The sequence below is a fragment of the Protopterus annectens genome, chromosome 2.part2 (assembly GCF_019279795.1).
Source record: "Protopterus annectens isolate FY-2018-M chromosome 2.part2, PAN1.0, whole genome shotgun sequence".
In the NCBI taxonomy this organism is placed as follows: Eukaryota; Metazoa; Chordata; order Ceratodontiformes; family Protopteridae; genus Protopterus; species Protopterus annectens.
Genome location: NC_056730.1, coordinates 439,700,482 through 439,725,382, shown reverse-complemented (window position 1 = coordinate 439,725,382; position 24,901 = coordinate 439,700,482). Strand labels below are relative to the sequence as shown.

Genomic DNA, 24,901 nt, shown 5'->3' with positions numbered 1-24,901 from the left:
TATATTTATATGTGTGTCTATATATATATCTATATATATATATATCTATATGTCTATATATATATATCTATATCTATATATATTTACCTATATATATCTATATATCTCTCTCTCTCTCTCTCTATATATATATATATATATATATATATATATATATGCCTCTTTGTCTGTCTCTATATATTTTTTTATGTATGTGTGAGCAGATCCATACGTAAGGTTCCTATAGGTCAAAGCAATGGGGTGCTTCTACCTCCAAAGTTGGAGAAGACAAATCACAACCATACAGGAAACAGTCCCAATGACTTCCCCCTGCCTGCACCAAACACTTATCTCCTGGCAGCACCCTTGGGGGGAAAATTAGCACTTTTTTTTCTCAAAATTGGCACATTATAACCTAGGACAAGTGGGTTCTAAATATCTTGTCTCAAGGGTACAAGTTCCATTTCCATACCCTGCCAAAGGCAAATGGCTGGCCAGATCTGCCAAAAAATCATTTGCAGAGGCACTAAAGTCTGATCCCTTATTGATATGGGGGCCAATCAATAAGTACTAGAGCAACAGCAGGGACAAGGATTTTACTAGACTGTTCTTGGTACCCAGAAGGGACAAGGCCTGGAGACCAATACTGGACCTATCTATTCTGAACACTTTGCCGGATATACCAAAATTCAAGATGATGACTTTGCAGCAGCTTATGCCCATGCTGGGCAAGAACGCTTGGCTGGTGACTAGACCTAAAAGAGGCATACCTGCATGTCCCAGTCAGACAGTTATGTAGGAGATACTCCGTTTCAGAGCTGGCTCAATGCATTACCTATTCTCTGCACTGCTCTTTGGCTTATCTACTGCGCCCAGGGTGTTAGTGCCTGGCACCAGTAATTACATTCTGCAGACATAGAGGATTACAAATATATCCTTACTTTGACGACTGTGTAATTCAAGCAGAGAACAAGGACATTCTTCTACAGCATCTGGAGTTTGTGAAGAGACTTCTAACATGCCTAGGGTACACAGTCAATGAAAAGAAATCAAAACTAGTACACTCTCAAGAGATAATATTCCTGGGTGCAAGCTTAAATACAACTGCCCAAATGGCTTCTCACGCCAGGCAAACTAAGGCAACTGACTACATATTTCAAAATGTTGGCAACCAAGGCCCAGTTATTTGCAAGAAAACTTCTGCAGGCTTTGGGCTTCATGGCATCCTGCAGCCTACTAATTCCAAGACTGCATATGAGGAAACTTCAATAGTACCTAAAAAAGTGTTTGGACTCAACATTGTCACAGCCTGGAAACAGCGATTACTCTCATTCCCTGCCTACAACAGGAGTTTTGATCATGGGCAAAGGCTGGTCACCAAAACAACGGACAGCCATTCACATTACCCTCAGCCAGGCAGACGCTAACAACTGATGCATCAGATTATGCCTGGGGGGCCCACATGGCAGGAAGATGCATGCAGGGCACATGGTCCTCAAACCAAATGCATCTACATATCAATCAGAAAGAGATGCTATCTGTTCAGAATGCCCTGACAGCCTTCAAGCACCTACTTCACCAGGGACAACTACTGATAGACAACACCATGGTCATGTGGTATATAAACAAGCAGGGGGGCACATGGTCATGTGGTATATAAACAAGCAGGGGGGCACACTTTCTTACCCCCTTTGCAGACTAGCCATGACTTTGTGGGACACAGCATTAACTTACCAAGTACATCTGCAGGCACAATTCCTGCCAGGAAGGAAAAATACTCTGGCAGACGAAGTAAGCAGAAACCTCATGGATCCCCACGACTGGCAGCTGGATCCACAAGTCTTCAGCATGGTAACAAGGAAATGGGGATGCCCGGACATAGATGTATTTGCCTCACCTCACAACTACCAACTAAAAAGATTCTGCACAAGGACTTATCACAGACAAGCATGGAAAGTGGACGCCCTATCAGTATATGCCTTTCCTCCACTGCCCCTCCTCCCCAAGGTACTCCTAAAGGTAAGACAAGAGAAGCCAAAAATGATACTGATTGCCCCAGACTGGCCCTGCCAGTACTGGATGTTCGTGTTTCACTGTTGCAGTCATTACACTTGGGTTATCCTGCTGGCAGGCTACCCGCAGTTGGCCTGAATTCCAAAGTCTAGGTCCGACGTCGGTTGCTGTCTCCTCTTCCATGACGTCAGTATGCCAGGGGTATAAAAGATGCAGCCGACGACGTTTTCTTCAGTCTTTATTGCCGTGTGGTGCCCGAAGCAAATGCAGTTCGCAAGTGCCGGTCGGCCGACTCCTGAGATTTTCAAATACGAATTTCAGATCCGAAGCCTTCCTTAAAGCGAAGTACCCCATTGGGGAAACCTTTTTTCTTGCTCCAGTCCAATGTCAGAAAAAGTTAACAATTGTATTTGTTGTGGGAAGCGCATACCTCATAAGGATTTTCATTCTTACTGTATTCCTTGCCTAGACCCTGATCACAATGTTGCTAGCTGTCTGTTTTGTGCTAGATTTAACCAATGCACTATTAAGCGTCGATACGATTTTGCCTTTCATTACTTTGGCCGAAGATTCAATTATGTAATGCCATCGGAACAGCCGACCGGAGTTTACAAAAAGCGCAAGGAAAAAGAAAAGGACAGGCGTCAGAGGTCCAAAACCGATGAGGCTTCCGCTAAGCCAGTCGCAGGTTCTCAATGAGGTGCTTTCGCATCCCCTGGCGCACGCTATCTCAGAGCCACAGGCCGCTGACTACTCCCACGTGGAGCCAGCTAGGCCTCTGGATACTCAAGGTATTGGACACTCAAACTATTCCCTCAGATGGGTCCAGAGCTGCTTAGCAGGCATCGGCTTCTGAGGGTGTTTTCAGACCTACACAGTTACTTCAGCTTCCAAAGCAAAGACTAAAACCAGTTCTAAAGACAAAGAAACAAGTACAGCATTCTCCTGGACAGACTACCATGCCTAAAAAACAGATGCTCAAAATGGCCGAAGACCTAATTACCTTGACCAGGGGTTCCCACCCCCCTAGGCCTAGGCAAGAGACAGAATATGAATCTTCAGATCAGGTTTCCATTTCCTCTGACTCCTCTTCTGAACAGGAATACTCTCTTCCTCCTTATGAGGATTCTGATGCTGAAGAATCTATCCCTCCAGCCTCACCACCTGAGGATTATTCTTTTGGGGAAATCCTGCATTCCATGAGGGAGCACTTCCACTGGGAGAGCCAAGACTACTCAGAATCTAAGAAAAGGCTTGGAGATTTTCTTTTACTACCTCAGCACAGGCCTTTGGCTATTTCTCCTGTGTTAGACATTGTAGATGTATTTTCAGCGTCCAGACTTACTCCTGACTCTTTACCTCCTGCCCCTGTTAAACCAGACAGATACTACAGGGTTCCAGATTTGCATAAATTTCTTTATAAAAACCCTGCTGCTGACCAAAAAACTATTTCTCAGGGTCCCAAAGGGGTCAAGGCTTCTACTGCGAAAAACCCTATCCCCTCTGATAGAGATTCAAGGGCACTAGACAGATGGGGAAAAAAGGTATACACTTCTGCTACTTTGGCTGTGAGGGCTTTAAATTGTCGATTTCATATGCTTAAATATCAGCATTACTTAATGTCACTGCTAAAACAGAAAATGTCAAATTCTGATTGTGCAGAAAATAAGGAAATGCAACTGAACAAGTGGGATAGCATACTTTGCAATGTGGTTTTGATTCTCTGGAGGCTTCTTGCAGGGCTGCACTTACCGGTTCTGTCATTAGGAGGCATGCTTGGTTAAAGGAACAGAATCTGCCTGATCATGTTAAAACAAAATTATTAGATGCTGCTATTACAGCATGATACCTTATTTGGTGTTAAAGCAGAGGAGGTGTTGAAGAAAATGGAGGACAAGGCGAAATCTATGCAAACAGTAAAGGATTTCTTACAAGTACAGCCACCCAGGTTTAGCAGGAACTGGCCTACAAAGAATTGGTCCTTTCCATTGTCAGGCCACAAAGAGGCAGATCCCAGCCCAGGGCTCATACAGTCCTAAACAGTGGGGCGCTTCTACCTCCAAAAGCGGAGAAGACAAATCACAGCCATACAGGAAACAGTCCCAATGACTTTCCTCTGCCAGCACCAAGCACTTATCTTTTGGCAGCCCCCTTAGGGGGAAAACCAGCACTTTTTTCCTCAAAATTGGCACATGATCACCCAGGACAAATGGGTCTTGAATATAGTGTCCCAGGGCTACAGGTTCCACTTTCACACCCTTCCAAGGGCAAAAGGTATGCCAGACCTGCCACAATCAATGTGCAGAGGCACAAAAACAAGTTTCATCCCTCATGGACATGAGGGCCATTCAGCAAGTGCCACAGCAAGAGCAGGGACAAGGATTTTACTCGAGACTTTTCTTGGTACCCAGAAAAGACAAAGCCTGGAGACCAATACTGGACCCGTCTATGCTAAATACATTTCTGGACATTCCAAAATTCAAAATGTTGACTTTGCAGCAACTTATGCCCATGCTGGGCAAGAAGGTTTGGCTTGTAACTTTGGACCTAAAAGAGGCATACCTGTATATTCCAATCAGTCTTGCAGAAGATGCCTCAGGTTCATAGCTGGCTCAATCTCGCTCAATTAAAAACTTTGAAATCGTCACATATTTCTTTTGTCCACCACCCCCATAGCCTGTTTTCCCATACATAAGACAAAATAGTCTTAATGTGTTAAGGAGGACATATGTTGTCTTATAAACCTTATGAGTCTGCCCTAATTGCTATTTCTTTTTCTGTTAAAGTAGTAGTATGTACTCTGCAAAGTTGAAGACCAATCTGTTTATGTCCTTTTGGTTTGTCACAAGATCAGCTGATGGTACTAGTTTCTGCTTTTAGATCAATTTACATTGTAAAAAAAAAAAAATAGTGTGGGTGCTCTTTTTTTTTTGTACTCCCCAGTAGTGTCCTTAGAGCAATTACAGGTTTAATAATGTACTAGTTATCAAAGAGTCTTATCAACTGCAGAGACCCATAAAGTATATCTGTATAAGCTCAGCAAATCCTGCCCAGCTGTTCTGCAGAGACCTACAACGCCAGAGAGACAAAAGGAGAGACTTTGGAGTGTTTAAGTACCATTTGTTTTGGTTTTCCTTGTTGCTTATTGCTATTTCCGCCTAAACGCTCGTTTTGTGGCGTTTATTGCTTCTCAACTCTCATTTTACACTGAAATTGCATTTATTTGTGCTTGCACTTTAAGATTTGTTTATTTTTGCTGTAAATTGTATTTTTAACCGTTACTGGCTTCCCACTCGAGTGCGACAGCCATTACTGCATTATAAAAGTGTTTTTGCATTTTGTTTCTACTATTTTCTTGAACAAAAACAAAGTCTTGCTATTTTCCCACCTTATTCCATTTTTCAGATACCTGGACTGTGTTTGTGCTTCTGTGTTTGGCCACACCTTGCTTTGGCAAAAAGGAAGTTTCTTTGTTCACCAGTGAGAGTGGGGAGCTCTGAACAGCCTACCTGCCCTTGGAGTGGTTTCTGCCCAGAAACTGTAGTTTTATTGGCCATTTTGGGCTAATTTCTAACACTCTAATCTTTCTGATATAAAAACTGCTTTTGCGTGCCTTGCAGCGCCAGTTAGGGTTTAACTATTCCCGACTCCACGAAGCCTACTCCTTCAGTTTTTTCCTTGAACTAGACAAACCAACTTTATCACTCAAACCATTCATTTTACAGCCCAGCACTTGCTTAAAACTCATAACAAGCACTTAAATACCCCTAGCACTAGCCCCCCCTTATACTGTCTAGAAGGACAAGGCTCTCTATCCGTCCACACCAGTCAATCAGAAAGATCACTCTACCTATTCAGGTATGTCTAAAGGGCAGTTTCCTGTGTACTCCCCAGTCCAACTGGTGAATCTGGGCATTTTGAGGCAATGTTACAACTGCCTCATGTACACAGACAACCCTCTCCTCCTACCACCAAACAGTAATATATGCAAGAGATGCAATTGTACAGCCAGACTGGAGGCAAAGTTATCTCAACACCAGACTGTAACTGACCTGTCAAGAGGAGAAGGGTAATACTTGCAACATACCAGTCTCACATAGACCTAACAAACCAACATAGGCAAATAACACACATAAGTACACAAAAGCATACTCTGAGGCTCTAAATAAAAATCTGCTAAAGCAACAGAAGCCTCCAAAGCAGACATCCATGCAGCTTCCACAATCCATCACCAACCATGAAACACATACTTCACATAATCAGTGTGCCACGCAATCACAGCCCTTGAGGCAAAATAACATACCCAAACACACTTGTGATAGACTACTCTAGTCATCCACACTGATGTCCCACTAACTAGGCTGGACAAGGAGAAGGTTACAGTTAGCTGCCTGTCTGGTGCCAGGATCCGCCACATAACACAAGCTCTCGGGTCACTCCAGAACAAGTACCAATACAACTCTGTCATTGTACATGTTGGTGTGAATGACATGAGACGTACCTCCCTGGACTACATGAAAAGAGACCTGAAAGAGATCTCTGATCATGTAGCCCAGGCAGGTATGACCCTGACTGAGTAGCATCCTACCCTCGCCAAGAATGATGCCACAGTATAAAGGAAAAAATTATCAACTTCAACAATTGGCTAAGTTTCTGGTGTCATTCAAAGGGGATCCAGTATCTGTCTGTCTGGGATGATATGCTCGATAAGCCACGTTGCTTCGCAAGAGATGGCTTGCACCTGTCACCCTTTGGCTTTTGAATAGTGGCAAAGGTTCTTGCCGGCCCCATAGTGCCTTTTACGCAAGGCTCAAAAGACAAACCCACCACCGTAAATAGCACAAGTAACCAAAAACGGAGGATAATGCTACTCAGAGCTAGAAGTCTAAACTTCAAAATGCACTCACTCGAAGCACTCCTCAGTATGGAGAACATCGATATCTGTGCAGTAACAGAAACCTGGTTTAAGGCTCCAGAGAGCACCCCAGCACTACCAGGCTATAACTCGTACCATACCTTTCGGCCACAGAACCCGGACCGAAACACAAAAGGTGGGGGTGTATCTATATTCGTCAAGGATACTCGCACCTCCAGGTTAGTGGCGCAGCACGATGCATCAGAGACCATCCAAGTGTAACTAACAATGGACAAAACTGCAATCCAAATTGTAGCTTGCTACAGATCACCCACCATGACCCCAAGGACCCCCATTCTGCATTTCTGGAGACACTGGAAAATGTGAAGGCCCTACCAAACACCCTAATACTGAGTGATTTCAACTACCCAAACATTAACTGGGAGAACTACTCGAGTACGAACTCCCTTGCCCAACGCTTCCTAGAATTTATAAACTCTTAACACCCTGGATCAACTGATTCAACACCCCCACCAGAGGTGATAACATATTGGACCTGGTCATCACCAGCATGGGCGAACGGTGTTCCACACCAGAGGTCAACCCCTCGCTGGTTAGATCAGACCATAAACTAATCCCTCTGGATATCCACATTCCGCCCCCAACCCCAGTCAAGGAAACCACAGTGAAAAACTTTTCAAAAGCAAACTTTGCATTGCTTAAGACCGAGATGGAAAGGTTCACAGCCCCCACGCCAATGGGCAGTGCTGTACAAGCTGCTGGAACCTATACAAAGGCACTCTATGATCATCTGCAGGAATACATGGATCGTGGTATCCCAAGTAAAACCAAGACTCCAAGAAAAGGAAACCAGTCTGGTGGACCCCTGCCATAAACAGTCTCTACAATAGGAGGAAACTAGTACAAATAATCCCTAGAAGGACATCCCTGATCAGTATCTGCAAGAAACTACAATCCCTCATTAAATCATCCAAGGCTAGCTTCGAAAGAAAAATTGCCAAGGACTCCAAAGCTTTCTTTAGCTATGTCAGGAATAAGTGGCAATGCTCAGATCTGCTTGGAGTTAGTGCAGAATGGCACAAAATACACTGAACCGACTGATATTGCCAACATTTTGGCAGACAGGTTCAGTGCAAACGTCACACCCCTCTCACCCCCTAAAAGGCCCATAACCATACCAGAAGAATGTAAGGCCCCCCGGCAATCACCGACGCACAGGTTAAAACAGCCCTATCCAAATACAAAAACACAGCCTCAATGGGACCCCGGACGGTGTCACAGGCTACGTCTTACAAGAGCTCCAAAATGAACTAACCCCTCACCTGAACACACTGTTCAAACTCTGCCTCTCTACAGGCTACGTACTCAGTGGCGCACAGCAACAGTTATCCCACTCCACAAAGGTGGAGGTACAATGGACCCCAGGAACTCTCCCTATAAGCCTAGTCTGCAAGGCTATGGAGCACATCTTCATGGAACTGATTAACAGACATTGGTAACCTCCAAACTTTGAACCCCCACCCAGTTTGGCTTTAAGGGCAGATCATGCCTCCTAAACCTGGTGGACTTCTTTGAGACTGTTACCAAGGCATTAGATGAGGGTAAGGAGGTCCACACAGCCTACCTAGACCTCGCAAAGGCTTTCGACACCATTCCCCAATCTGGTATTATAGACAAAACTCGCCAACCTGAACATTAACCCCAATGTCACGAGATGGGCTGCAAATTGGCTCACGGACAGAACCCACACTGTGAGAGTTGCAGACTCTCTAGGTCCGACTCTAAATGGGTCACAAGTTGTGTCCCCCAGAGCTCAGTCCTAGGACCCCTCCTATTCGGTATATACATCTTGGGGGTACAGGCAAGCACAGGAGGACTGTGGCTGACCATCTTTGCAGACTACTGCAAACTAGGGACCATAATTGATTCTCCGGCTGATACAGACACCCTCTAGAAGGGTCTCACTGAGACGGATACCTGGTGTCAAAATCATGGTCTCAAGCTGAATGCCAGAAAGTGCATAGTCATCCCCTTTGGAAAAAACAAAGTACCCGCGAACTACCACATAAGTGATAGTCCCCTAAATACAGAAAAAGTAGTAAGGGATCTGGGGACCCAAGTAGATAGCAATCTCTCCTTTGATAATCATATTGCTAAGGTGATTAGAAAATCCTTCTGTGGCCCACCTAATCTCAAAAGGGTGTTTTCATCCAGAACAAAGGTTATTGTGTGCCTCTACTCATCGCTTATTAGACCCATTATAGAATACAACGCCCCATTTGGGATGTACCTTACAAGCGCCTGCAACAGCTGGAAAGACCACAGAAGTACCCCACCAAGAGGATTACTGGCCTCAGACAGATGACCTATGCAGCCCGACTAAAGAAACTCCAGCTGTACTCTGTTGCATACCGCTTACTCAGTTCACTTGACCCTTTTTGTTGAACCAAATACCTGATTACAGCTGCTGTGAATCAGGGTGACAAGCAATCTCAGATTGCATGATTGGAGGTAAAGGAAGCAAATGCCCAGGGAGTACTTTTTCTCAGGGAGAGTTCATTCTTAGCAAGTTCCACCCAGTGTTTGTCACTCAACATCTGCATGCATATGTTGAGAAATTGCAGAGTGGTACGGGATTATATAAACGTGGTAACCTATGACTTTCAAGTCAGAAGTGGAGATTCAGCATTAGAAAGAATGTCCCTGACAAATATTACCCCAGCAAGCAAGCATTGTTGAGGTTTTGTGTAAATGTTGGCATCTGTCATAGAATGTACAAGTAGGTTGAATAACCTATTTGATCCACAAGGATGTCTAGCCTAGTACTTGCTATGAAACATGAGGAGGATGGGAATGGCCGTCAGGTAGGCAGATAAGCATCATGGGCTGACTTCCATTGGGGGTAGGGGAACAGACTGCAAAAATGTTGCCGAGGTTACACTGGGTGAGTGCGTGTGTGAACTTGTTTTTATAGGGTATTCAGTATACTGTGTATTGGTTGTGGCAGTTTTGTAGCAATTGGAGGAGTGTTTACCCCATGTTTTGAAATTAAAGTGCATTCATAGGTACAAGCATCTAAACTGAAAAGTTGGTTAAAAGAGGTTTGTTTTTTTTCTCCTTCCTGCCTCACCTCATAGCTGCTGTAGATGGAAAAACACCAGTCAGTGGAGAAGATGATGATGACGAAGTTCCAGGTAAGACATGCACATGAGAATATTACTCGGTGTTTGAGCTGAATCTTTATCTTTTTAAGCATATATTGTAGTGTTTAGTAACATCACTCATCATAGACCTTGCTGTGCAGTTTGTGGTTTTGATAGATTTAGTTAATGTATACATTGGACTTTGGGATCAGTGTGTTTTCCTTGTATGGTGCAATTACCATTGGCATTTATTTTTTATTTTTTTTTTTATTTTTTTATTTTACATTTGTTGACTGAGATGGTCTGATTGGATGGATGTCCATTTTCAGCAGAGGCCCGGGGAGAAAAGCTCCCAAGGGTAAGCAGATACAGCATTACATAATATCAGCATTACTTATTACAAATAGACTACAGTGATTACATAAGTAAGCAATTTAAACAAGTTCCACAGGTTAGAGTTAATCCAGAGCGCAAGGCAGGATTAAATTAAATTGCACAGTAAGCTGGTTAACAGATTTTTACACATTCTAGACAGAGTTAGCCAGGCTTGATACATTGACATAGCCAGTTAAGTGTCAAATGTTGTTTGAGTCTAGTTTTAAATTCTACCTAAGGTAGAAAGTAAGGTAATGTCAACTGGAAGAGAGTTCCAGGGTCTGCTGCAAAGAGAGAGTCACCGGCTGTTATTAATTTTGCTAGTCTGAATTAGTAGTTTGTTAGAGGATCGAAGTGGTCTAGGATTGTTATAGGGGGTGATAATATTTTTAAGTGCAGGAGTATTGTCCGGATTATAGAGGATTTTATAGGCCATAATCAGTTCGTTTTATTGGATTAGGCAGGTAGTTCAAGCCACCCAAGCTGATTTAGATTGATGAAGCAATGTGTCCTAAAAGGCAGCCCAGTGGCAAACCTGGCAATGTGTTTGTAGCAAATTGAGAGTTTAAGGACAGTCCTGTTTAAATTCGAGAGTTGAGGGGATGCATACAGAAGGGTTGAAAGAAGGTGAGAGCGAACTATGGCAATTTTAGCTGGAGGGGTTAGGAAGGCTTTTATTCTGTAATGTGACCCTAGTTTTTTATTGATTTTGATAATTTGGTTAACGTGCAAGTCTAATTTTAGATTATGATGACACCTAATAGTTTTGTAGAGGGGTCAGGGGAGATTATTGTGCCATCATTTGAATTTATGGTAAAGGTGAAAGCGGTAGACCTACGTGTTGGTGAAATTAACAGCATTTTAGTTTTTTTGGGATTTAGGATCAGACGACGTTCAGAAAGCCAGTTTTCTATTGCATTAAAGGTGGTCTGGGTAGCTGACCATAACTCTTATTGGAGATGTGGCCGAGCAAATCAGAGTAGGGTCATCAGCATATTAGATACAGCTGACTTTTGGGATGACAGTATAAAGGTAGTTAATGAAGATGGAGAACAGCAAGGGCCCTAGTATAGAGCCTTGTGGTACTCCAAGGGTGTTAAGTAGAAGATTAGAGAGTTTGTTCTGCCAGAGGACAGCCTGCTGTCCAACCATTCAGGCAGGATTGAAACCATTGAAGGACTCTAGGATCTAGACAGAATGTTTGCAGGGTGTGGATTAAAAGTTTGTGATCAACTGTATCGAATGCCTTAGGAAGATCCAAGAAGAGGGCTGAGGATATATAATTATTGTTGCGATTATGGTGTTAAAGGCTAGGAGGGCTGAATTAGTGCTGTGATGAGGATGGAAGCCATGCTGTGAATGTCTGCCATAAGGTGATTCTGGATTAGGAGGTGCATGAGTTGTCTATGAATACATTTTTCCATAATCTTTGCAAGTGGAGAAAGTATAGCTGTTGGCCTATAATTGGAGAATTCAGTAGAGCTGCCTCCTTTGTGAAGTGGGATTACATAGGATATTTTCCAGAAGGTGGGAATTTTAGCTTCTACAATGGTTCGATTGATTAGTATTGAGACTGGGTAAGCAATAGCATCAGCTGATTTTTGTAGGTACTCGGCAGGGAGTTGATCAGCAGAAAGTGTAGTGGGTTTTAATTTTTTGATCAAGGTATGGATAAGTGAAGTGGCAACTGGTTGGAAGCTGAACGCGAGTAGGATGTTCTTCGTGTTTCACTGTTGCAGTCATTACATTTGGGTAATCTGCTGGCAGGTTGCCCTCAGTTGACCTGAGTGGACATCCAGAAGTGCATGCAATTCATGTACCTTGTTGTTAATGCTTCTAATATTGAGATGACAGGCTAAGGAGAGAGTTAGCCTATTATTATTGTAGGTTTGTAGCTTGGATTGCAGGTAGAGGGGGTATGTGTATCTGAAGTGGGTGGGCCAGGGTTGGGGTGAATATCACCACCAAGTATTAGGTTAAGTCTATACTTGGTGATGAACTTCAGGAATTTATTAGTTTGTGGTAGTGTTTGGATCTAGAGCTAATGTGCCTGGGGTTGAGATGTTGATAGACTGAACAAGATGTTGGATAGGACTTGGTACTGTAAGTATGGTTGAAGGTGGGAGGATTTACAGCTGGGGTGACCATACTGAAATCCCATAAAAGGTAAGGAGGTATGGTGCGAACAAGATGGGTAGTAAAGAGGAGTATATCATTTGTGATTCACCTAGTGAGTTAAGGAACTGTTTTACCTGGTGATGCAACACCAGAAGATAGAGTGGTGAGGTAAAGGTACTGGAAGTGGGATGGGAGAATGCCAGATGAAAGCTAATAGGTGCTATTAAAATATAGGTAGAACAATGGGGGTGGGAGGAATTATCCCAGCTAAAAGTAGGTAGGATCTAGAAAGTGGGGAAGTGGCTGTAGTACTTTAAATTTAGAGGTACTGGGGGTGGGAGGGAATTGGGGGCAGGGAGGGGAATGAAGAAAGCCCGAGCGTAGCGAGGGCGAACATGGCGGGGCTGTTGCAGTTTACAAGGTTTCCTAAGGTGTCCTAAAGCTATAAGGTAAGTATTATAGCTCCTTAATGTAAAGAGTCAGTTTACTTAAGTTACAGGGAAAGGAGCCAAACACTCAAGTAGAAAAAAGAGCCCTATGGCTGACCAAAATGGTGACCTGCTTAATTACACAGCACTGTAAGTGAAAGCTTAACAAATGCTTTGTGTGCAACCTACTGTGCTTAAATGCGGAGAGAAACTGATTTTGTTATGGTGACCAATTGCAGTCCTGTAGACTCCATTTTGTGTAGGTAAAATGTAGAGTTCAACTAGGAAAAGAGAAAAGCAGAGATTCTAGGGTAAGCATAAAGGCAACAACAGGCAGTTATTTTATAATACATTCAGAAAGGTTTGAGGGTGGGGGGGGTAGCACACTTCAGAATGAACTAAGATGTATAGCTAAGAAACCTAAGCAAGAGAGCAATGCAGTAAATAAACACTTGCCAGATTTTAAAGATATACCAGAAACCCTAAATCAGTTCACAATTGTACAACTGGAAAATTGCCAGTAAAAGCACTTCAGGTATAGCTAGCCCAAGTTATTCAGGTCATAAAAGTACTTCAATGTGTGTGTCGTTTAAACATTAAAAACATGTGTAGCAAGTAGGAGCTCTGATTATATACTTTCTCTAGGTACGGGTTCAGTTTAAACACAAATATTACCACAGCAATTCAGTAAAGTCACTAGCTACTTATAGAGCCTCTGCAAAAAAATAGAGCAGTCTGTGCACAATCAGAATTTAGCAGCAGGTTATTCAGTTACACAAAAAACAGTAAAAGATCCATACAATGAAGAAACTTGCACTAAGTCACACCAGGTCAGCCAAGGGGGGAAGTGAGGGAAATCCTAAGCACCTAGATTTGAAAATGATCCCTGTACTGAATTGTAGCAGTTCAACCTGTTTGAGGAAAGAGGGGAGGGGTGGGGGAAAAGAGAAGGCAGTAGGAGTGGTTACAGGGAATACCCTGATTGACTCAAGACACCACACCAGAGGTAAGTTGGATGTAAGGGCCTAAAATCTGCACTCACCACTTTAATTTTAATGTTACTTGCACTCATCACTGTAATTTCACTTATGTTTAGCAGGGAAGACAGACCAACAGTATACAATTTTTGGGAATTTTTACAAGGGTTACTTGTTCAAATGTCAGGCTATAGCGGGGCTATTGCAGTTTACAAGATTTCCTAAGGTGTCCTAAAGCTATAAGGTAAGTGTATTATAACTCTTAATGTAAGAGCCAGTTTACTTAAGTTACAGGGGAAGGAGGCAAACACTCAAGTAGAAAAAAGAGCCCTATGGCTGACCAAAATGGTGACCAAGCTTAATTACACAGCACTGTAAGTGAAAGCTTAAATGCTTTTTGTATGCAACCTACTCTGCTTAAATGCTGAGAGAAACATTTTGTTAAGGTGACCAATTACAGTCCTGTAGACTCCGTTTTGTAGGTAAAATGTAGAGTTCAAACTAAGTCACACCAGGTCAGCCAAGGGGGTGGGGGGGAGAAAACTGCTGTTTTCAAGACACAATAAGTCATTTAAAGTCTATGCATTGAGTGCTGCCCATAACCAGGTGGACTATTTCTCTTTGGTCCATCATAGGACCTGGAGTTTGGAACATTGTCACCTGACAAGGGTCCTAAAGCTCTGGGCATGGTGTTAGGTTTTTCCTTTCTTCCTGATGCTTAGAGCTTTGGTCTCTTAACTGTATCTAATCCTGCCCAGATTCTTCTGCTTCCTGGTGGAACGGATATTAGAAGAGTACGGCCTATGAAGTTGTTCAGACCTGCCACTGGCATCCACAGTGGGCTGCTGTGCTACACTGCTCAGTTTGGGTTATGTTGATGCTTTAGCTAGGGCTGCAGACATGTTTCTTCACAAGCTAGCAGTGGCTGAGCATTTCCTCATTGAAGGAGGCGCTCAGGCAACCCATATTTATGTTTAGGAAGACATTGTACTCGGGTTGCCTTATTAGATTTTAATGTATGAAAAGAAAAGGCATTCCGCACTACTGTGGACTACCATTAAAAGTTTCTCTAAGACTCTCAAGTAGAAGCCTTATGCATCATATGTTTTTGTCATACTCAGTGTGGCAGCCAAGTCACCCTAGAAGTCAGATTCACTTGCAACAACAGTTGCATTCCTGACTGTGTAGGGTACAGTGGTGCTCTGTTGGTGCCCTGTTGTGTAGGCTACCATTTGGGAACAGTTGGCTTTTGACATGGTCTTTTTTGATACTCGAGCTTTTTATGTACACCCTTATAAGACAGCATCACTGAGACAATGCTTTTTCCTTCAGAGCTGTTGAGGCAGGCCTAGACCTAGCTTGTTGCAGGGAAAGTAGAGACTTTCCTTTCACTTACAGTTCTGAAGGGGTTAGAATGCTCAGACTTCTGTAAGCAATTTCTGTATGTTTAACCCAATGGAGAGTAACTGTCTGGAATACATTTGCTGCCAACAAGGCACCTGAATGGTGTTGCTGGTCCAACAGTTTGTAGGATATGTTCTCCTTCGTATGAAGTTTTGGTTAAACATGAGGATGAGCTGGTGAAAATATTTTGTGACTGTGTATAAATATTGGTATATGCTTTGCTGTACGGATATAGTCAGTGGCTTAGATAAGTATGAGTTATTACAATTTTAAAACCAAAAATGTTACTAAGTCCCCACTTCGATTAGTTACTAATTATGGGAGTAAAACTTACGGATTTAATACAACACATTGTGGGATTTTGACATTTGATGACATTTTGAGAGATTTGATTCCCTCTGGATGCCTTTTCTTACAGGAGAGGTAAAATGGGTGGATGATTTAACCATTGCAAGACCTATAGTGAAGCTGGATCAGGTTCCAGACAGACTGCATTGGATTGTCGTTTTTTACTGGGCATTGTAGTTTTGCAAATATGTCCGTAAAACCAAGCAATTTACTTAGTGTTTGATATTTGTGTTTGGCAATTGTCAGTCAGATTAGGTCACTTGTCTGGCTGTGTGTACATATCATGCTTTTTATATCGGACAAACTTCCAGACCTATCAAATTACTGATTTCTGGGCATCTCTGTGATGTGCATGTTCATTTTCAGTTCAAACATATCATTAGGCATCCTACTGATAGATTTAATTTTGTTATAATAGGATTGTTTAACAGGAAAGAAGTCAGGCTGGCATAAAATTCTAAATCAAAAAGAAAAAAGGTGGATTATTAGGTTAGGGGCACTTTTTTTCACATGGGCTTAATGAAGGCTTTTGAGTAACAACCGATGGGATGGAGACACTGGGTATTTATTGTAGGGGGGAGTGTTTGGTTTACTGATTATTTTCCCTTGGATTTTTCCTTTGAGTATGTTTTTATGGTTGTATGATTAAAATATTTCATTGCTGACTTTTGTGTGCTGGCCATTTTTGAATTTGGATAGTATTGGATGTTGGGCTCATGCACTCTGTCAATATGTGCAAATGTAAGTTGATGGATACTCCTCTTGGTAATAAACACTGGTTTGCTGAAGCTGCTGCAATGTTTAAGTCCCTTCAGTATAAGGGAAAGGCTTTATAGAACCTAAATGTGTTTTTCTCCTGTGTCTAAATTGCTGTCTGACTGTCCTATTCTTCCAGCCACTTTTGTCTTTCTTTGTTGGTCTTTGTGCATCTCTCTCTCTCCCTGTTTGGATACAGATTACTAAGGATTCCTTGGATGTTCATCGTGCATACAGCTGCAGTCATAACAGATGAGTTCTCTTGCCGTCAGGCGGGTCCTCGGTCGGCCGAATTCCAAAGTCTAGGTCCGGCATCTGTTGTCGTCGCTTCTTCCCTGACGTCAGTGCGACAGGGGTATAAAAGAACCAGCCGACGCCATTTTCTTTGGTCTTTCTTGCCGCGCAGTGCCCGAAGCAGAAGCAGTTCAAGTGCCAGTCGGCCAGCTCCTGAAATTACGAAAATTTTGCAACCGAAGTCTTCTTGAAGGCCAAGTACCCTGTTGGGGAAACTTTTCTTGCCTCTGACCAATGTCAGACAAAGTTAATAATTGTATTTCATGTGGGAAGCAAATACCGCATAAGGTTTTCCATTCCCTCTGAATTTCTTGTTTAGGCCCAGACCACGACGTCTCGGTCTGTCGCTTTTGTGCTACATTCAACAAACGCACCATTAAGCGTCGGGCGGAGTTCGCCCAGCATTATTTTGGCAAAACATTTAACTATATTATGTCGTCGGATACTCCGACTCCAGTTTTGTCTAAAAAGCGCAGAGATAAGGACTGACACGAGGTCCGCAGCCTCTACCGACACCATGCCAAGGCAGACTACACGTGGTCTGGTTCTCAGCGAGGCGCCTACGCAGCCCCTGACTACCGACGACACTTCATTGGCGGTGTCTCCTGTGCCCGAGGTCGCAGGCTCCTCTGCCCACACCCCGACTACAGATACCGAAGCCACTCTTGGCGGTGAATCTCAAAATGTGGACAGGTCTACCTCCTCTCAAGGTGTCTTCAGACCTTCCTCTTCTTCTTCCATCAAGGCTTTCACTAAGTCTAAAGCAGCCATGCATTCTAAGAGAAGCAACACAGGGCCCATCTTCAGGCCCCATGCCTAAAAAACAGATGCTTAAAATGGCTGAGGATTTAATTACTCTTATCAGGGGTTCTCAACCCCCCCTGGACAAAAGGCCTAGAGTGGAGGAAGAATCCCCCTTCTCTGATCAGGGCTCCATTATATCAGAGCACTCTGAACAGGAACATTCTTACTCCCCTTTTGAAGACTCTGATGTAGAGGAGTCCATTCCCTCTGTATCCCACCGAGAGGATTACTCATTTGGGGAAACTTTGCATACCTTAAGGGAACACTTCCACTGGGAAGGCCAAGATTATTCAGATTCCAAGAAAAGGCTTAGGGAATTTCTCTTGCTACCTTAGCACAGGCCTCTGGCTATTCCTCCTGTCTTGGACATACTACATGATGTGTACTCGGAGGCCTGCCTTAACCCGGATTCTCTACCTCCAGCCCCAGTCAAGCCTGACAGGTACTACAGGGTTCCTGACTCGCACCAATTTCTATACAAAAGCCATGCTGCTGACCCAGAAACCATCTCACAGGGCCCCAAGGGAATTAAGGCCTCCACTGCTACAAATCCATTACCTTCCGAGAGAGATTCCAGATCCTTAGAAAGGTGGGGGAAAAAGGTATACACCTCTGCCACCTTAACCATAAGGGCATTAAACTGTCAGTTCCATATGCTAAAGTACCAACAGTTTTTGTTATCACACTTGAGAAGTAAAATGTCACAACCTGAACAACCAGACTCGGAGTTGCAGAATTTGATGCATAGTGCAGAACAAGTGGGTAAACATACCTTACAATGTGGTTTTGATGCTCTAGAGGCCTCATGTAGAGCTGCTGTTACAGGATCAGTCATACGTAGACATGCCTGGCTCAAGGAACAAACCTTACCAGATCATGTCAATGCTAAATTACTAGATGCCCCTCTACAAAAGGATGTATTATTTGGTGCCAATGCTGAGGAGGTATTAAGGAAAATGGAGGAAAAGGCTAAATCAATGCAAACAGTGAAAGATTTTCTACAGGTACAACCCCCACGTTTCAGTAGAAATTGGCCTTCCAAAAATTGGTCCTTTCCAGCCACGGACAGACCCCAAAGAGGTAGATACAGGGGCCCGAGGGGCAGAGGGCAATCCCAAGGATCGTTTAGAGGCAGACAGTGGCAAGCTCCTACACAGAGGTGGTGAGGATAACTCGCAACCATTCAGAAAGCAAGCCCAATGACTTTCCCCTTTGCATGCCAAGCAAGACTCAAATGGCAGCACCCTTAGGCGGAAAACTGGCATTTTCAAAAAATTGGCATATTGTCACAAAAGACAAATGGATCCTGGACATTATAAACAGAGGCTACAGATTCCATTTTCACACCCTTCCAAAAATGAGAGGCATGCCAAACCTGCCACACAATCAAAGGGCAGAGGCACAAAGACAAATTTCAGATCTCATAGACATGAAAGCTATTCAAGAGGTACCTACGCACGAACAAGGTCAAGGTTTTTATTCCAGACTATTCCTGGTGCCAAGGAAGGGAAAAGATTGGAGACCTATTTTGGACCTATCCATCCTAAACACATTTCTACTTGTACCAAAATTCAAGATGCTCACTCTACAGCAGCTTCTTCCCATGCTGGGCAAGGAGTCTTGGCTGGTAACATTGGACCTCAAGGAGGCATACCTGCATGTCCCAATCAGACAAAATTGCAGAAGATACCTCAGATTTCTTGCAGGTTCAACCCATTATCAATTCTCTGCATTGCCCTTTGGCTTATCTACTGCGCCCAGAGTATTCACGAAATGCCTGGCATCAGTAATTGCCTACTGCAGACTTCAAGGGATACAAATATACCCCTATTTGGACGACTGCCTGATCCAAGTGGACAGCAAGCACATTCTTCTGAAACATCTGGCTTATGTAATAATGTTGTTGAATTCTCTGGGATACAGTCAACAAAAAAAATCAAGGCTAATACCCTCTCGGAAAATAATTTTCCTGGGTGCCAACTTGGACACAAACACCCAGATGGCCTACCTCACGCCAGAGAAGCAGGGGCAACTAACTCAATACTTCAGAACACTAGCAAATTGCACCAGGCTGACTGCAAGGAAAATCCTGCAGGTTCTGGGATTCATGGCATCTTGCATCTTACTAATCCCATGTGCAAAGCTGCATATGAGGAAACTTCAGTGGTACCTGAAAAACCTATGGTCTCAACACAGCCACAGTTTGGAAACAATAATATCACTAATTCCATGTCTTCAAAAGGAATTTCTGTGGTGGGCTCAAGCATGCCAAACACAGGCCTCCCATTCAGCAAGCCTCAAGCAAATAAAGTCATCACAACAGACGCCTCGGACTACGCCTGGGGGGCGCACATGACAGATCGGTACATTTGGGGCAAATGGTCCCAAAAAGAAAAGCACCTTCACATCAATCAAAAGGAAATGCTAGCAGTAATAAATGCTATTATTGCTTTCAAAGACCTTCTGCAACCAGGTCAACTATTGATAAGGACGGACACCACAGTAACGTGGTACATAAACAACAGGGAGGAACCCATTCATACCCCCTATGCAGACTGGCCATGTCACTTTGGAACATGGCCCTGGACTTACAAATCGAACTACAAGCACAGTACTTGCCAGGCAAGGAAAACACGCTGGCAGACAACCTAAGCAGAAATATGACAGATCCACACGAATGGAAGTTGCATCCTCATGTTTTTACAGAGATAATTCAAGCATGGGGAAGGCCAGACATAGATCTCATTGCCTCCCACAAAAATCACCAATTGACAAAATTCTGCTCAAGGATTTATCATCCAAAGGCCTGGAGAGTGGACGCTCTCTCTTTCAGTTGGACATCAATGACAGTTTATGCCTTCCCACCTCTTCCTCTGCTGCCCAAAGTTCTTTTAAAAACCAGAGCAGACAGACCAAAGATGATTCTCATTGCGCCAGACTGGCCAAGACAACACTGGTACCCACTCTTGAGGAGCCTGACACATTCCCCACCATGGACCCTGCCTCTAATGCCTCTTCTTCTGACTCAGCACAGCTTCACAAAGTCAGCTAAAAACACTCAATCTAGCCGCATGGAAGATTCCTTAGCATCACAACAGACCCTACTCTCCAAGGAGGTGCAGGATGTCATTTTGGAGGCCAGAAGGCCTTCTACTAGAAAAGCTTACTCCGCAGAATGGGAACTGTTTTGTGTCTGGAATGAGAAAAAGGGCCAGGATCCTGGAAAGCTGAATTTACCTCAAATATTACAGTATCTAGCTGAGCTGCTAAGCAGTGGACTTTCATTCTCCTCCATCCAAATCCATGCCTCAGCCATTTCTGCAGAATACAACACTGATCCACCCTTATTCTCTCACCCCCTCTTAAGACAGTTCCTCAGAGGGGCTAAGAATCTAAAACCCCCAAGGAAACAACCAATTCCTGCTTGGGATCTCAATTTCATTCTAGAAAAACTGACCTTGCCTCCTTTTGAGCCAGCTGCCTCATCAGATTTGCAATATTTGTCCTGGAAAACAGCTTTCCTTCTGGCTATTACCTCAGCTCGTAGGGTATCGGAACTACAAGCTCTCATAGCTGTGCAGCCTTTTATCATCAACCTTCAGGACAGAGTTTCCTTACGAACCAACCTGTCCTTTATGCCAAAAGTGGTATCCAGGGTAGCTTTGAATATACACTTACCTACCTTTTATCCTAATCCTCAAAACGAAGGGGAGAGATTACTACATTCCTTGGACATCCACAGACAACTGCGTTATTTGGACAGAACAAAGCCTTTCAGAAAATCAGAACAGCTCTGTATCCTATGCTATGGGAGCTCAAGGAAAGCCAATTTCCAAACGGACAATCTCAAAATGGATAGCCCACTGCATACGCTTTTTCTATTTTCATGGCAAAACTGTACCTACAGGCATGAGATCTCACTCCACAAGGGCCACAGCTACCTCTGCAGCTTTTCTCAGAGGAGTTCCTACCAAAGATATTTTGGAAGCAGACACTTGAAGCTCTGTGCATACCTTCTCCAAGCACTACCACCTTCCACTATACTCCAAATCTAGAGCGGGCTTTGCCACTGCGGTCTTGCAGGGCATTCTGGCTCCTCCTAGTTCCACCTAGTGCCTACCACCCCTTTCTTAGCTTTGGGATTCTACCCATCTGTTATGACTGCAGCTGTATGCACGATGAACATAGTACAGTTTTGTACCTACCATAAATGTAGATGTTAGAGTGCTAATACAGCTGCAGTCCAGGTTTCCCTCCCTCCTTCCCCTCTTGGGACAGGCCTATTGGCTAACATCTCCTCATGCAACCTGATTGGGGTATTCATTCTTGATGTATTTGCTTGCATTACTGTATTTTGATTATATGGCATTGCATTATTACACAAATTTATGTATTGCCTTCCTTCTGGGGGCACCTGACATCTGGGGCAAGAAAAACTGAAGAAAATGGCGTCTGCTGGTTCTTTTATACCCCTGTCGCACTGACATCGGGGAAGAAGCGACGACAACCGACGCCGGACCTAGACTTTGGAATTCGGCCGACCGAGGACCCGCCTGACGGCAGGAGAACCCATCTGTTATGACTGCAGCTGTATTAGCACTCTAACATCTACATTTATGGTAGGTACAAAACTGTACTTTCTTCCTGTTTCACTGTTGCAGTCATCACATTTGGCTTATCCTGCTATGGGGTAGTCCTTAGTTGGCCCAAATAACCAGAGGCTTAGTATTTCTGCGTCAGTTGCTGTCGCTCCAGTACTGACATCAGGTCGTCAGTGGTATAAAGTCAGGCAGCAGACACCATTACATCAGTCTTTCTTGCCGAGGAGCCAGCAGCAGAAGCAGTTCGCACAATTGCTGGTCAGCCGCTACCTGCATTTTCGTTTCCAAATTGAAGTTGAAGTCTTCTAAAGCCAAGTTCCCCATTGGAGATGCTTTTTTCTTGCTCTAACCGATGTCAGAAAAAGTGAATAGTTGTCTCGCCTGTGGAAAGCAAATACCACGCAGAAACTTCCATTCTTACTGCGTCACCTGTTTAGGCCCAGACCACAATGTCCCTTGCTGTCGCTTTTGTGCTTTGTTCAACACCAGGAATATACGTTGTTGGGCCCTTATTGTAGCTAAATATTTTGGCGCTCAGTCCGAGAAATTCGAAATGGCTTCGGTAAGCCATCGGACTACCGATCTTCCGAAAATAAGTAAGGATAAAGACAGACAGACCGCACAGGTCCAAAACTGCTGACGCTTCCATTAAGCTAGTCAGTTCTCTGGTCCTCATTGATGCCCACTTCTGTAGATTCGCAGGCCGTTAGAGGCCCTTTCGGAGTCCGGTATGCCACGAGACGCTTCTTTGACTAAGGATCCTGCGGATGTCTCTACGTTGGATGGGTCCGGAGCCGCTGAGCAGGCACTGGCTTCAGAGGATTTACTTTGCACTACCGATACTCGACAAACCGATGACATCTTTAGTGTCTTTCTAAAACTCCTAAGTTTCTTGGTCCCAGGATACTAACTACGCCCAAAAAAAATCACTCTAGCTCCGGCACCTGCTTCCTTGCCTCACTGTCAAATGCTGAAAATGGCAGAAGACCCTGTTATGCTTATTAGGGGAAGCCAGGTAACCCCTTCCAAAAGGAAAGAGACTTGTCCCCAGTAGTTTTATTGAACAGGAGTCCGATGACTCTGATGCTTCTGAATATGAAGACATGCAACCCCTCTCTGCTTATGAGGATTCTGATGCAGAGTAATCCGTTCCTTCTGCCACTCCACCAGAGAATTTTTCATTTGGTGAAAGCCTTCATACTTTAAGGGAGCATTTCCAATGGGAATGTCAGGACTATCCTCAGTCAAAAAAGAGACTCTGGGCATTCTTCGATTTACCCACAGCACAGACCTTTGCCCGTTCTCCTGTCCTGGATGTTGTGGATGATGTTTTTATGGAATCCAGTTTTGATTCTTAACACCCTTCCTCCTGCTCCCAGGAAATCTGACCGGTACTACAGAGTCCCTGACTCTCTCAATTTCCTTTTCAAAATTCGTACTGCTAATTCAGAAGTAATCTCTCAAGGACCTAAATGAATTAAAGCAACCTCAGCTAAGAATCCCACACCCTCAGACAGGGATTCCCAAGCTTTACACAGATGAGGTAAAGTATACACCTCTGCTACTCTTGCTGTTAGAGCACTAAATTGTCAGTTCAGTTCCACATGCTGAAATAGCAGCATATCATGGAACTCCTCAAACAAAAAATATCTTCCTTTCCTGCTTGTGCAGAAAATTATAAGAGCTTCTGCATTCTGCAAGCCAAGTTACTAAGCACACCTTGCAGTGTGGCTTTGACGCCCCAGAAGCATCTGCAGGGCAGCAATCACTGGTTCTGTCCTTGGAAGGCAAGCTTGGCTTAAGGAACAAACCTTGCAGGCTATGTCAAATCAAAATTATTGGATTCACCATTGAACAAAGACAATTTGTTTGACACCAAGGCAGAAGAGGTCTTAAGATGGAAGTAAAAGCTAAGTCTAGGCAGACAGTCAAGACTTTTACAGGTCCAGCCTCCGAGGTTCAGTAGGCATTGCCCCTCTAAGCACTGGGCCTTTCCGGCCCCCTCCAGGCCAGCTCAGTCCAGACCCAGGGGAAGCAGATCCCCCAGGGAATGCAGAAATCTAAGCAATGGAGTTCCTCCTCTTCAAAAGCAGGGAGTGCTAAGCCCCACCCCCTTATGGTAAGAACTCGCAGTGACTTTACATCTCCACCCCTTAACTCTGCCCCCTGCTTGTGCCCCTAGAAGGAAAACTCTCCCTCCATGCAAACAACTGGGCCTCTATTACCAACGACCGGTGGGTCCTCCACAGTGTCCCAGGGATACAAATTTTATTTCCACGCTCTGCCAACCTAAAAAGGATTCCCAGATCTTCCTCCAAACCAGTGGGCAGAGGCCAAAATGCAAGTCCTTTCCCTGCTCTCCATGAGGACAATGCAGCATGTCTCTGCAGACCAGATAGGCCAAGGTTTCTATTCCAGGCTGTTCCTGGTACCCAGAAAAGAGGGCATCTGGTGCTCACTCCTCGCTCTATCCATTCTAAACACCTTTTCTGGTGATACCAAAATTCAAAATGTTCACCCTTCAGCAGCTTCTTCCTATGCTTTCCAAGGATGCTTTGTTAGCCACCCTAGTCCTAAAAAAGGCCTACCTACGCATCCCAATCAGGGAATCTTGCAGGGAATAGCTACGTTTCGGGGCAGGATCTATGCACTTTGTTCTCTCCGCTTCTCTTTGGCTTATCCACTGCCCCCAGAGTTTTTACAAAATGCCTGTCTCCAGCCATTGCTTTTTGCAGAAAAATATTCAAATTTGCCCCTACTTAGACTATTGTGTAATTCAGGCAGA

At 44.0% G+C, this 24,901-nt stretch overlaps 1 protein-coding gene across 1 annotated transcript in view; it reads left to right on the top strand.

Annotated features, from left to right (window-relative positions):
• Positions 1–24,901, top strand: part of BTF3 (basic transcription factor 3) — a gene marked incomplete in the record, with an annotated part of 242,152 nt that overhangs the window by 113,454 nt on the left and 103,797 nt on the right. Inside the window, 1 exon segment of the mRNA XM_044063948.1 lies at positions 10,006–10,062. Within this exon segment, the coding sequence (XP_043919883.1) occupies positions 10,006–10,062 (57 nt within the window).